This window comes from Genypterus blacodes, unplaced genomic scaffold (assembly GCF_046128005.1).
Source record: "Genypterus blacodes isolate CSIRO-AG114 ecotype Tasmania unplaced genomic scaffold, CSIRO-AGI_Gbla_v1 ptg000057l_1, whole genome shotgun sequence".
Classification (NCBI taxonomy): domain Eukaryota; kingdom Metazoa; phylum Chordata; class Actinopteri; order Ophidiiformes; family Ophidiidae; genus Genypterus; species Genypterus blacodes.
In genome coordinates, this window is record NW_027466869.1 from 2375275 (window position 1) to 2387601 (window position 12327).

The 12327-nt window shown below is 40.1% G+C and overlaps 2 protein-coding genes across 3 annotated transcripts; both read right to left on the reverse strand.

Annotated features, from left to right (window-relative positions):
• Positions 1 to 252: 252 nt before the first annotated feature.
• On the reverse strand, positions 253 to 5562 carry LOC143002505 (cytochrome P450 4B1-like). The gene is made up of 12 exons (XM_076152637.1): positions 4376 to 5562; positions 4059 to 4203; positions 3919 to 3963; positions 3679 to 3806; positions 3438 to 3562; positions 3175 to 3329; positions 2881 to 2987; positions 2220 to 2410; positions 1993 to 2126; positions 1552 to 1616; positions 1235 to 1317; positions 253 to 1012 (listed from the first exon to the last, which is right to left on the reverse strand). Exons 1-12 carry the CDS (start codon positions 4565 to 4567, stop codon positions 835 to 837), a joined length of 1548 nt encoding a protein of 515 aa, XP_076008752.1. The 5' UTR covers positions 4568 to 5562; the 3' UTR covers positions 253 to 834.
• Positions 5563 to 5666: 104 nt separating this feature from the next.
• Positions 5667 to 12108, reverse strand: LOC143002503 (cytochrome P450 4B1-like). 2 transcript variants are annotated; one of them, XM_076152636.1, is made up of 12 exons: positions 11865 to 12108; positions 11500 to 11644; positions 11317 to 11361; positions 11070 to 11197; positions 10558 to 10682; positions 10320 to 10372; positions 10099 to 10205; positions 9496 to 9686; positions 9270 to 9403; positions 8933 to 8997; positions 8362 to 8444; positions 5667 to 6708 (listed from the first exon to the last, which is right to left on the reverse strand). In XM_076152636.1, exons 1-12 carry the CDS (start codon positions 12054 to 12056, stop codon positions 6531 to 6533), a joined length of 1446 nt encoding a protein of 481 aa, XP_076008751.1. In that variant the 5' UTR covers positions 12057 to 12108; the 3' UTR covers positions 5667 to 6530. The 2 variants fall into 2 exon arrangements, with proteins under 2 accessions (XP_076008751.1, XP_076008750.1); XM_076152635.1 differs by having other exon boundaries at positions 10320 to 10474; positions 11865 to 12107.
• Between the last annotated feature and the right edge of the window lie 219 nt (positions 12109 to 12327).

Below are 12327 nucleotides of genomic sequence, written 5' to 3' on the forward strand. Positions count from 1 at the left end.
CACTTTGCGTTCGATTTTTGCTGCAACATATGATTCTAAATAACGAAAAGATTACAGGTAGCCGCCGGAGAGTCCATTGTCAACAAACTGGACTGGACTGTGTCGGTGGAGGCCAGTGTTGGTGCGGGTTGAGGGTAACGGACAACTCTGATCGTTGTGGAATACAGGGTCGCCCTCTCACTCCATGACGTGCTGGTTTAACAGTTATATTGTAATTTTGCTCTGACAACAATGAGGAACGAGGCGAAAATCTCTTATGGTATAGTCACACATTTATTAATGGCTGAGCATTATACTCCTGGTTTTCCATACATCATCTGTCCTCACCTGTATCTCTTTCACCGTGACCTTGTAATGTCTACACGTCTGCCTGTCTACTCTGTCTAATCCCTTCACTGAAGTCATCGTTGCCTCGTGGCTCCTACTGACCGAGACAATATCAAACGCCTATTAAGAGATTTGAGGTCAGAAATGTGTGCTTCAAGCATGGCAAATATTTATTTATAATTATGAAGAATAAACCAACATATACGTAAGATATAGGAACAAGCACACATGATTATATGATGAACGAACACACAATAACCTACACATTTCCCCTCGCAGCCTGTCAGGCTGAAAGGAAGTGAACATGACGCAGACAAAATTAATGATACCCCTTAGAAATGATAATAAACAATTGGATTGTAGTGATGTTTCATTCAGTCGATTTTCTTTCATTATTGTCACAGGCTTTTAATCGGTCATTCAGCCTGATATAGATATACACTTGTCATGTTTCATTATTGAACTATGCATTCCTTTCTTTGTTGCGTGTGATTTAGTTGTTTCACCTTAAAGGTAGGGGTCCACAGGTTTGATCTTGATGTGGATACCATTGATAGAACGAAGCACCAATTGAGGAAAAATTTGGGGTTTCCTTGTTGGGTCCTCTATCAGCTCGTATCGCTTGAGTGTCAGGGCTGTGACAATCTTCATCTCATTCATGGCAAAGGTCTGACCAATGCAGTTCCTGGGGGAGGTAAGGAAATAAAATAATCACACAAGGTAATGTGTGAATTTGTTATAATGAAGAATGCACCAGATCAAAAGCAAAGTAAGATTGCCGTGACTTATAGACGGGTGTGGACAAAGATTTGATCATCCTTACCATCATGCAAGTAAATGGCTCTAAACAGAGAATTGTGCAGTCTAGTTAGTGTAAACTAGTGATTATAGTGTCAAGTGAGCAAACCTGGAGCCAGCTGAGAAAGGCACAAAAGCATGTGGTGACCTCCTGGCAACATTCTCTGGTAGGAAACGAAGTGGATCATAGACCTTTTGAAGACACATGAAAGAAAAACAAACATCAACTCAGTTAAACTGATTTGCAGCTGTGTGTGAAACAGAAGAGACCTGATGCAATACTTATACTACTACTATTATGTCACTGTTTGTATATAGCCAGACTTAAGAAGTGGGTGAGGGTTCATCTTCTATCATGACAAGAAAGCATGGTGAATACACTATAGATTCATTTTGTCATGTGCTCACTTCTACCCTGTCACTTACATCAGGGTTCTCCCAGACAGTTTCATTCCTGTGGGTTGCAAAGATACTTGCTCCAACAATACAACCTGATAAAAAGAACAACACAAAAACAGCTTCAAATTATGTTTGGAATATGTAAAGGATTATGAAAGGGTATGGATATTACAATATATGAAAATGTAATAAGTTCTATCATACCCTTTAGTTTTCACACAATACTGCAAAGCTACTGTTACTACTTTATATGCACTGTGCTATGGTGACTTAGTAAACCTAAATGAAAAGGAGAGCTAAAGAGCAAAGCAACATAAGACATAATCAATTGATGTGATACGTTACTTTAATGTATGTTGTAAAAGTGTTTATACCATGTAATGCTTAACTATACGACAATCCTTAACTGCCAAACAAACATTAACTGAGACATCACAGTTTAAAATGATACTAAAATACACCAATGACCTTCAGGTACAGTCCTTCCATCAAAAAAGGTCATGGGTTTGGTCAATTTTCGGGATATTCCTGGTACAGGAGGGTAAAGACGGAGAGATTCCTTTATACACATTGTGGTGTAGGGGATTTTGCTGAGATCCTCCCTAGAAATAAGAGGCAGACAGGGTATCAGTGTTGTCAATCATAATCAGAAGCAATGTCCTTGATAACAAAAGGGTTAAAACACAAAGGCTCACCACTCCATGGTGTCCTTGCCATCCAAAGCCTGAAGGATCTCATCCCGGCAGATCTTTTGGTGTTCTGGGTGGCAGGCCAAAGAATAGAGGATGAAAGAGATGCCACTGGCTGTGGTGTCATGGCCCTCGAACATGAAGGTGTCCACTTCTGCTCGTATGTCTTCATCTGACAAACCCTGCTGCTGCTCGTCCTGAAATGAATACAGTGATGAGTACAACCATGTAACAATAACACACACAACAACCATTATAGCCTGCACAGCATCATCAATGCTAACCATGTTGTGCAGAAAAAGCATAATCTTACATGTGCCAAGGAGCAAAAAAGCCACAAAATCTACAGTAAAAAAATCCCCAAACTCTCTATGGCTGTTGGGGATGGTTGAGGTGATGGATGGTTGATGGTTGAGCTATGTGGACTTGCAATACACTGGACCTATTAGTATATTGGTCCGTAATTTGTCTCATCATTAACCTCTCCAGGATGTGGAATGCCTCATGGGCTGTTCCTAGGCCCATTCGTTTTCCTTGGGAGCAATGCTACCAATGTTGAATCTGAGCATGTCTACAGTACTATGCACATGGCACACACAAGTATGGTGAGTCAAAATGTCAGATCAGCCAATTAAGAAACCAGTGAATTTGTGATAACATAACATACCTTTGCCTTGAGGAGAATGTCCAGAAAGTCTAAGTATCTCTTGCTCTGTACGTGTCCCAGCTCCTTCTCTTCCATCAGTGCTTCTTTCCTCTTTCGCACGACTTCCTCTACAGAAGCAGTAATGGGAAACCGGTCACTGCATGGTTACTCGCACTTCACACTAGTAATAAAGCTGTGTGTAAAACGTCAACCCTTCAATCTCATTCAGAGGCTTACTAAGACTCTGTGGTATCTGATTTTGTAATAGCGCACATTGCAATCACTGACTTTGCCGTCACGCATTCAGGAGCTTACCTGTATGATTATGAGCCACCCTGCAAGCTTTTCTAAATCGGAATCCATGTGGGCTGAGATGGAAAATGATGTCGCTGTGGTATGGAAAGGTTCTAACCCGCTTAATAGTCAAATTACTGAGCTCATACACGGCCTTGATGTATGCATTTGTTCCCCTGAAATGAAAACATAGATTGACAAGCTAAATTCCCTCCACTTAACAATTCAGGTACTACTAACAACTTCAATTATGAACGCTGAATGTCCTAGAATAACTGACTGACCCCTCGTTCTGACAGTTGCTGTTGCTGCTGAAGGCACATTTCATGATGCTGTCCAGCGTCATGAGGCTCACATGTTCAAACAATTCAAATGACTCATTGGTTTCAGCAAAAGTTTCACATTTGTCCTGTAAACAGCAGTAGAAGAGAGATTGTTATCTTTGAGAAATTGTCACTGAGACAGCCTCATGTTTGGTTAGGTAATTATTGAAAAGAAAAATCCTAATGGCTTTTGTAGACATACCAGCATAGTATTAGCAGAATCAGCCATCAGTTTGACATAAGGTTTTAAGACATCATAATGGAAACCTGGAGTCAGGAGCCTCCTGTGACGAAACCACTTCTGACCCTTTGACACCAATAAACCTTCACCTGAAGAAAAAAAGAAAGAAAGAAAGAAAGAAAGAAAGAGAGAATGTGTCTAAAATATATGGGTGTGATAAATGAGCCATGTATAGTTTGTATGAGAAATGTTTCATCTTACCGATCCAAGGTAAAACAAATTCATACCCCAAATTGCCTTTGGGCTCTGTTAGGGAACAAAAAAAGCCACAAAGTGTAATCATATGTGTAGCCTAATCTCTACAAAACACACTAAGAGTCATAACTACATAAAACACACACCTGTTGATGAGAGCAAAGTCTTGACATAATTTGGATGATGAAGGTTGAGTACTGTAGTAAAAGGACCAAACCACAAGGGGAAAGCATAAGGGAACTGTTTCCCCCAGTTCACCATCTTGTCCATATCTGTCCCATCGCGTTTAAACTTTGAGAGGAAAACATAAATAAATAAATGTATTCGGTTGAAGTTGTCTGAACTCACTACGGATTACATCATTGTGTGTTGTTTGCCTAACCGGAAGCAGAATAGAAAGCAACAACAACAACAACAACAACAACAACATGTCCCAGTTGCGCATCACTGTGTCCTTGCTTACCTCCCTGACATTCCCGAAAAGCCAGTGTCCATCCGGCCCGGGGAAACAACTCAGATTCAGCTGCAAACGCTTCCTTTTCCCGATCAACGCCATTAGTTTGAAGACAATCACAGCGAAACAAACAAGTGCAAAAATGTGACGCCAGTGGAGCCAGTCCGGCCGAAATCTTCCCACATCTCGGAGTAATTCCATCCCGGTTTGTGAGCGTGGGACGTGGAGTGAAGGGATTCCGGAGTGTGTGTGTGTGTTTGTGTGTGTGTGTTTGTGTGTGTGTGTGAGGCGCTAAAAGGTCACGGCGCTTATGTAGGTGGCTGGTCGAGTGACACATCGAGTGTTTTGGCAGGTGGGAGGAGAATCCGCTCCAGAGTGACTGCCTTCGGCAATGGAGTCGTGCGGGCTTTGTTTCCACAGTTACACTTTAGCCAAGTGTGTTTGTGTTTGTCATGGTGATGATGATGACGATGATGATGATGATCCTCATGGTGATGAAGCTTCACCCCTCAGGGCGTGTTGTTCAGGAGATAACAAGCCGATTTTGGAGAATCTTGCAAAGACGGATTTTAAATAGAGATTGTACATTTAATTTTTTCTTCAATTTTCAAAGTTATCCAAAGTAATGCACTAGCTGGAATTGTTGATGATAAAGAAATAGAAATGTGCCTGCCATTTGAAAAGTATGAAATAAAAGACCAAAGCCAATGACAAAAGCATATATCCAAAATGGGTGTTTTTAATTAATCAGTTGTTCCTTCTTCACTGCCTTCGTAAAACAAATTTTTCTTTTAGGCTGCTTTGATGAAGATGGCATAATTGTTTTCCAGGCATTATTACCATACATATTTTAAAATAGTCATAAGTTTAGTCATAAAATACGAAATATATATATAGCATAATTTGGACAAATCTACTTTGATGGACTGAGACATAGACCCACCAGCTCATTTGCATTTACTTAGCATCTCGTCTTTAATTCCTACTTGTGGAAGTATATCCTGAATGATCTTTCCTACAAGAGATTGCTGTTTTCTATAAGCTGCAATGAACAGGTGCAGAGGCATGCATGGATATACTATGTGTGACGGTCAGTTAAAAACCCCTTAGAAAACCCTAGAAAACCCATGATTTTATTTGCTGTTGGTGGTAAAAGAAAAGACTAACACAAACAAGAGTTGTATACTTCCAAAATGTGAAAGGCTGGAGATGAAATCAATAACAGATGTTAAATTTTTGGCTTTTGGTGTGTGCAGAAAAAACCCAAAACCACATAACTCAGACTCATAAATCTGTACTGGGTTAACAGCAGAGATTTAATCTGGCTGCATAGCAAAGGGCTGTACTCTTAATTTCCCACATCACATGTTTTTACAAGATGAAATCAAGGTCAGTTGCTTTTATATAAAGTTGGCTTACAAAAGTGATCTAAAGGGCACAAACTGCATGTTTACATCTTTAAAGACATTCATATTACACAACATAACATATTACATACACAAACCAGACTTCGAAGGACGACTTTGAGCCTGTTTCAACCGAGTTTATGCAATACACCTCAATGAGACTCACAGTGTGTCAGTGAAATTGGTTAATATTTAAGTAAAGATGTAAAAGGATCCAAGTTTTACACCGCTACCCTGAGCTGGCCCAATATGCATTCAAGCAGACAGCAGCACCTTCTCAGTATTGATTGACTCTAGTGACCTTACATCTACTTTACTGCTGCACTCTGTGAAGAGTTTATGCTAAACTTGTAAACTCTTCCCATGGTGGCAGTAAACTTAAGCACTGTTAGGTCTTGTTTAAAGGCGTACAAGGCTTGAACCTTGATACTACTGAACAAGTGGCAAGCACACTGTGCATGCTAAAGTGTGCTTAAAGATTTGAACTGTTGCAAGCTTGAAATTTTAAATTAAAGGCCAATGAAGGCATGCAGAATGAAGAGCTCATCGGCAAAAACAAATCACCAAATCTTAATTTTCAAAGTCAGATATCATCCTTATCAAGATTCCAATAAAACTATATTCTATACTGCATTATCTATTGTCTGCTTCTGTATCAGTATAAACATACACCCATTTTGGATATTACATTAAGACTTGCATGTGTTATTATTGAATTATGCATTTTTCTTTACTGTCTGTGATTTAGTCATTTCCCCTTACAAATGGGGGGCCACAGGTTTGATCTTGATGTGGATTCCATTGAGAGAGCGAAGCACCAGTTTAGGAATAAGTTTGGGTTTCCTAGTCGGGTCTTCCATCAGCTCATATTTCTTCAGTGTCTGGGCTATGACTATTTTCATCTCATTCATGGCAAAGTTCTGACCAATGCAGTTCCTGAAAGAGAAAAACAGTTGTAGTGAATATTGGAACATCAGAATGGCTGATGATAATCTTCTTTGCATGTATTAATGCTGATGGTGGAGAAATATAGATTCTGTCAGAGATCAAATTAGGCTTCTTAAATATGAGTTGTGATTGACAAGTTTGACTCAGAGAGCGAGATCATGGGAAACACAACAACAAGCAACAATGGCTGTTACTCAGAAAGAGCTAGTGGATGATGTCTGTTAGTTTGTAGTTTGTATTTTAGTTCACCTAGTTCCAATCAGAGGTGAACTGTGACATCTCTTATCAGCTGCCCACACCAGATAAGAATCTGGTAGGCAGTTTCTCACCATGAACAATGTATGTTAATCACTCTGACAATGTATGACCTCCACTGCACTCTTACAACATGGGTGGGTCATCACATGTTGGGCTTTACAGGCTGACACAGCAATTGTCCATACCAAGCCCTCAAGGGCGAACAATTGTCATTGAGAGCTGATCCAATACTTCATCACCGATTTCTTCTCCATTATAAACAATGCAAGCTCTAACAGTGACCTATGCTTTGCTGCTTAATCTGTTGATGTATAGCGGAAATGACTTCTCAATACATTGGCTTTCTGCATCAAATCTGACCGCTCCAGCTTTGCTCTTTCTTCGTCAAAAATATAACTAGTAATTGCAGTCGAGTCTGGTTTGAGTCATACCTCAGGGGGGAAATATAATGTGGACAAGGTTTTGTGCTGTGAGGAGAAACTAATGAGCAAGCATTGCACAGAAACAAACTCACACAGTTGTCAAATGCTGCTCGACAGGAAAACCTGTTCAGGCTACCTGAGGGCAGCATTTCCACTTTCCAGCTCTGCAATCGGATGTTGGGTATGTTTAACAGGGGAAAATGTGAACTCTCACCGCTCTTGCCTGCTGATTGTTTAGCAGGAGCGGTGTTAGTCACAAGCCGTGCACAGCCCATCGTACAAAAGGGAAATTGCTTTTTCACTACAAACTGAGGAACCAACTACTCTTTCGAAACGCAACACAATGCCAATGTTTATATATACTGAAGGGGTTAAATTATCAAATAATCCAATAAACTTCAACTTTAGTGCAAAAATCCAGTTTATGCTGATGTTTATGTTATGCTATATGTGTCTGTGTCTAAAGAAGCTGGCTGGGAGTAATGGCTCTTATCCTGGTGGTTGCTCAGGAGTGCCACAGTTTGGCAGTTTTGAGGACTTTAGTTTCTTTGTATAGCAGAACAAAAGCACTTTTCCATTTCCATTTGCACAATATGTAACCCAACCGGTCAAGGCAGATGGCCGCCCGACTACAGCCCAGTTCTGCCTGAGGTTTCCCAAATTTTATTTTTTTGCCAAGTGCTTGTTCATGGGGGAACGTTGGGCTGCTTTAACTTCTTTTTCTGTGATTTTGCCGTTATATAAATAAAGTTGAAATGAATAAATGAACAGAACTGCAGCATGAACTGGTGAACTTGCACAGTCAAACATTTATATGCCTCGAAGTCATTTTATGTTCAACAAATGCAAATTTTCCTACAGGAAGTTGCCAGGCTAAATGTGCGCACAATTCAGGATAAAGTTACCTTGTCTAGTTTGCTGAAATAGTGGATGAGTTACATGGTGTCAAGTGTAAACAAACCTGGGGCCTGCGGAAAAAGGCACAAAAGCATGTGGTGATCTGTTGAAAGTGTTCTCTGGCAAGAATCGGAGTGGGTCAAAGACCTTTGAGAAAACATGAGAGAAAAAAACAAGCATCAGTGCAGTTGAACTGTTTCACAATATCGTCCGGTCTATCCTTTCATTACACCAAACAAGATGACAGCCTCATGCACAAGTCAAATGTCGTCCTCAGATATGCCAAATCTGAGATGTGCTGCAATGGTTGGTTTGTTCTCATAGTAGGTGGCTGGATCTAACCCCATTCAGTTGGGACTGGGTTTTTCCAGCCCCAATCAGATCAAGAACACAGGCATGAGGCATAATAAAAAGGAATAGTTTTCTGGATGGCCTATAAAGAATAAAGTCCTATTGTTGTCATCTATACCTTCTGTATACGTATGACACAATGCAGTACATTATTTCTCTCCCTCTCTCTCATATTTATACAGTATATGTATCTATATATACTGTGTTGTTTTATGAGAATAGTATATGCTCATACTCCTCCCATTTTCACTTGTTTCACTCTAACCCAGTAAATGTTCACTTACATGCGGGTTCTCCCAGACAGTTTCGTTCCTGTGAATCCCAAACACACTTGTTCCAACAAGACTTCCTGTAAAAATGATCACATCGTGTTAAGGCTTGTAAATTATGTTTACCATACATATATCAGTATATGAAATATGTGTATGTCCTTTCAAACAGAAACAATTTTACTATGCTACATTACTGCAAAGCCACAGTAACACTTGAAAATTAAAAATGGATTGCCGAGAGAAATCTTTCGTATCAAACGTTAGATAGGAATGTCCTATAAATCCAGCCGTTGTAACTACGACTTATTCAATTGATCTGTTTCTAATTAGACACAAATACGCCAATGACCTTCAGGCACAGTCCTTCCATCAAAAAAGGTCATGGGTTTGGTTGTTTTTCGGGATATTCCTGGTACAGGAGGGTAAAGACGGAGAGATTCCTTTATACACATTGTGGTGTAGGGAATTTTGCTGAGATCCCCCCTAGAATAAGAGGCAGACAGTGTATCAGTGTTGTCAATCACAATCATAAACAGTGTCCTTGATAACAAAAGGGTTAAAACACAAAGGCTCACCACTCCATGGTGTCCTTGCCATCCAGAGCCTGAAGGATCTCATCCCGGCAGATCTTCTGGTGTTCTGGGTGGCAGGCCAAACCATAGAAGGCGAAAGAGATGCCACTGGCTGTGGTGTCATGGCCCTCGAACATGAAGGTGTCCACTTCTGCTCGTAGATCTTCATCTGACAAACCCTGCTGCTGCTCGTCCTAGAGTTGAGGTTAAGAATGGGAATATGAAAGATCAGTGAGGAATGTTACAACAATGGGTTTTTGGCTGGTGTGGTTTATGAATTGGCTAAGGCAGATCTGAGAGGACCTTTGTACTTTGTATAACTGTTTGCCTCACTGTGTATCATCTACAGAATGTTTCCATGTTAGGCCGACTTCAATCACTAGAACACTCGAATGAACAACAAACAATTAGGCCAACATATCAGAGTGCATGATGAGAGGACAAAAGGTGAGAGGTTCCCTTTGTATTAACAGGCATTCATATGTTGGGTAGGGAGTAGTTTCTGCATGGATGCTTCCTTTTGCACATTTTGTCATTTCATTTGCACATTATATAATGTCTACTTTACAGCAAAAACATGCAAAGGTATGTTTTTGCAAAACATACCTTTGCACAGAGGAGAATGTCCAGAAAGTCCAAGTATCTCTTGCTCTGTACGTGTCCGAGCTCCTTCTCTTTCTTCAGTGCCTCTTTCCTTTTTCTTATGACTTCCTCTTAAAAAGAGCCATAGAAACACTTACTGCACAATGATACACCAGTGTGTTTAATCTCAAACATGTATTGGGTTGGTATAATGTGTACTTCAAATTGAGGCATCCCAAGCTTACCTGTATGACTGTGAGCCACTCTACGTGCTTTTCTATATCTGAATCCATGTGGGCTAAGATAGAAAATGATGTCATTGTGGTACGGAAAGGTCCTGAACCGTTTGTTAATCATATCACTGAGCTCATACACGGCCTTGATGTATGCATTTGTTCCCCTGAAATGAAAACATGCATGGAATTCAAACGGATTAGACAAAAAACTGTTGACAATGGTGGAAGTTCCATAAGACTGACTGACCCCTCATTCTGACAGTTGCTGTTGTAGCTGAAGGCACATTTCATGATGCTGTCCAGCGTCATGAGGCTCACATGTTCAAACAATTCAAAGGACTCATTGGTTTTTGCTAAATCTTCCCACTTGTCCTGTGAGCATTGAGATAAGAGATGTGAGTGAGAGCTACACACAACTGATACAACTTTCTTAGCTTGACCAACTTTGAGGCAATATCATTCATTTAATTTAATTGTTTTATATTAGGAATTAAAGGTCCAGTGTGGCAAAATTCCTGTTTTGAAATTAAAATATATTTGGAAACAGTGCAAGTTATCAGATACTGATTGACTAAGAGAGTTAGTAATCATAGGTCTCACACTGAAGATCTAAGAATGCCTTAATTTAACTTGAGATGAACAAGGGGGAAAAAATATTTCCACTATACAGGAACTGCTGCTGCTTTGGCATGCCAAAATTATTATTGTTGTATATTCAGACATTATAATATTCAAACTGACTCGCCCAATTTAACATACCAACATAGTTTCAACTGACTCTGCCATCAGTTTGACATAAGGTTTCAGGACATCATAGTGGAAACCTGGAGTTAGCAGCCTTCTGTGACGAAACCATTTCTCCCCTTTAGACACCAGTAAACCATCTCCTACAGAGAAAAGTACACAGAATGTGTATGGGGGCGTGGTAAACAAATCATAGGTATTGCAGAGTATTAAATAATGTACAGTACATACAATATTCATTAAATAAGGAGTGTAATCTTACCAATCCATGATGAAATAAACCTGTATGCAACATCATCTTTTGGCTCTGAAGAGAACAACAAATCAGTCATAAAGTGCTCTTTGATAGGAAAAACATGAAGTTTAAAGCATATTAATCATACAATAACACAACAGTACACACACACACACACACACACACACACACACACACACACACACACACCTGTTGATGTGAGCATGGTTTTCACATAATCTGGATGGTGAAGGTTCAGGAATGAAACAAAAGGACCAAACCACAGCGTAAAGGCATATGGAAAGTTCTTTCCCATATTTACAAGAACGTCAAAATCAGTCCCATCTTGTTTAAACTGCAAGAGAAATGACATGATTTCCTGATGTCGTGGACCAGTAAAGCCCTTGTATAACATTGTATGTGATATTGGGCAATAGAAAAGAAGTTGACTTGATAATGAAATACCACTGCAGGGCTTGATTTGACATTTGACATTATAATACAACACATGCCTAAATTATCATGTTTACTACTCATATTACTCATAAATGCATTTTGTTTCATGCTTGTATTACCTCGAGCACATGTCCGAGCAGCCAGTGTTTTGGTGGTCCTGCGAAACTTTCAACACACCGGGACGCCTGCCTGCGTTTGCTCATCAATACAGCCACAGTGTAGACAAAAACAATAAGGCAAACTACGACCAACAGCTGATGCATGAGAGACGCGTCCATCTGAAACCTCCTCACAGCTCCACTTAATTCCATATCCGCGAAGGTAACACTTGGAAAGAGTCTTTGAAGATAATAGTTGAGTTGATAGTCTCCACTGGGACGTCATGGCGTTGACGGAAGGCCAAGTCATGAATATTCATGAGGGATTCCGCCTCCTGATTCGCCGAGCAGAGATGTCGTCTCTGCGCAGGCGTGGCAAATATTATTATAAATTATATATTTTTTTTATGTCTATGCAGAGTGGTACGTTGACCAAATCCACATTCAAACCATATTCAAAATCGCCATTCTTAATTTACCCCCC

Coding starts and splice junctions, on each gene's coding strand:
- LOC143002505 (XM_076152637.1), bottom strand. CDS start 4,567: ATGGAATTACTCCGAGATGTGGGAAGATTTCGGCCGGACTGGCTCCAC. Junction 4,204..4,375: donor TTTTCGGGAATGTCAGGGAG/GTAAGCAAGGAC, acceptor TTCCTCTCAAAG/TTTAAACGCGATGGGACAGA. Junction 1,617..1,992: donor TGGAAGGACTGTACCTGAAG/GTCATTGGTGTA, acceptor TCTTTTTATCAG/GTTGTATTGTTGGAGCAAGT.
- LOC143002503 (XM_076152635.1), bottom strand. CDS start 12,056: ATGGAATTAAGTGGAGCTGTGAGGAGGTTTCAGATGGACGCGTCTCTC. Junction 9,404..9,495: donor GGCAAGGACACCATGGAGTG/GTGAGCCTTTGT, acceptor CTCTTATTCTAG/GGGGGATCTCAGCAAAATTC. Junction 8,445..8,932: donor CTGTCTGGGAGAACCCGCAT/GTAAGTGAACAT, acceptor GTTTTCTCAAAG/GTCTTTGACCCACTCCGATT.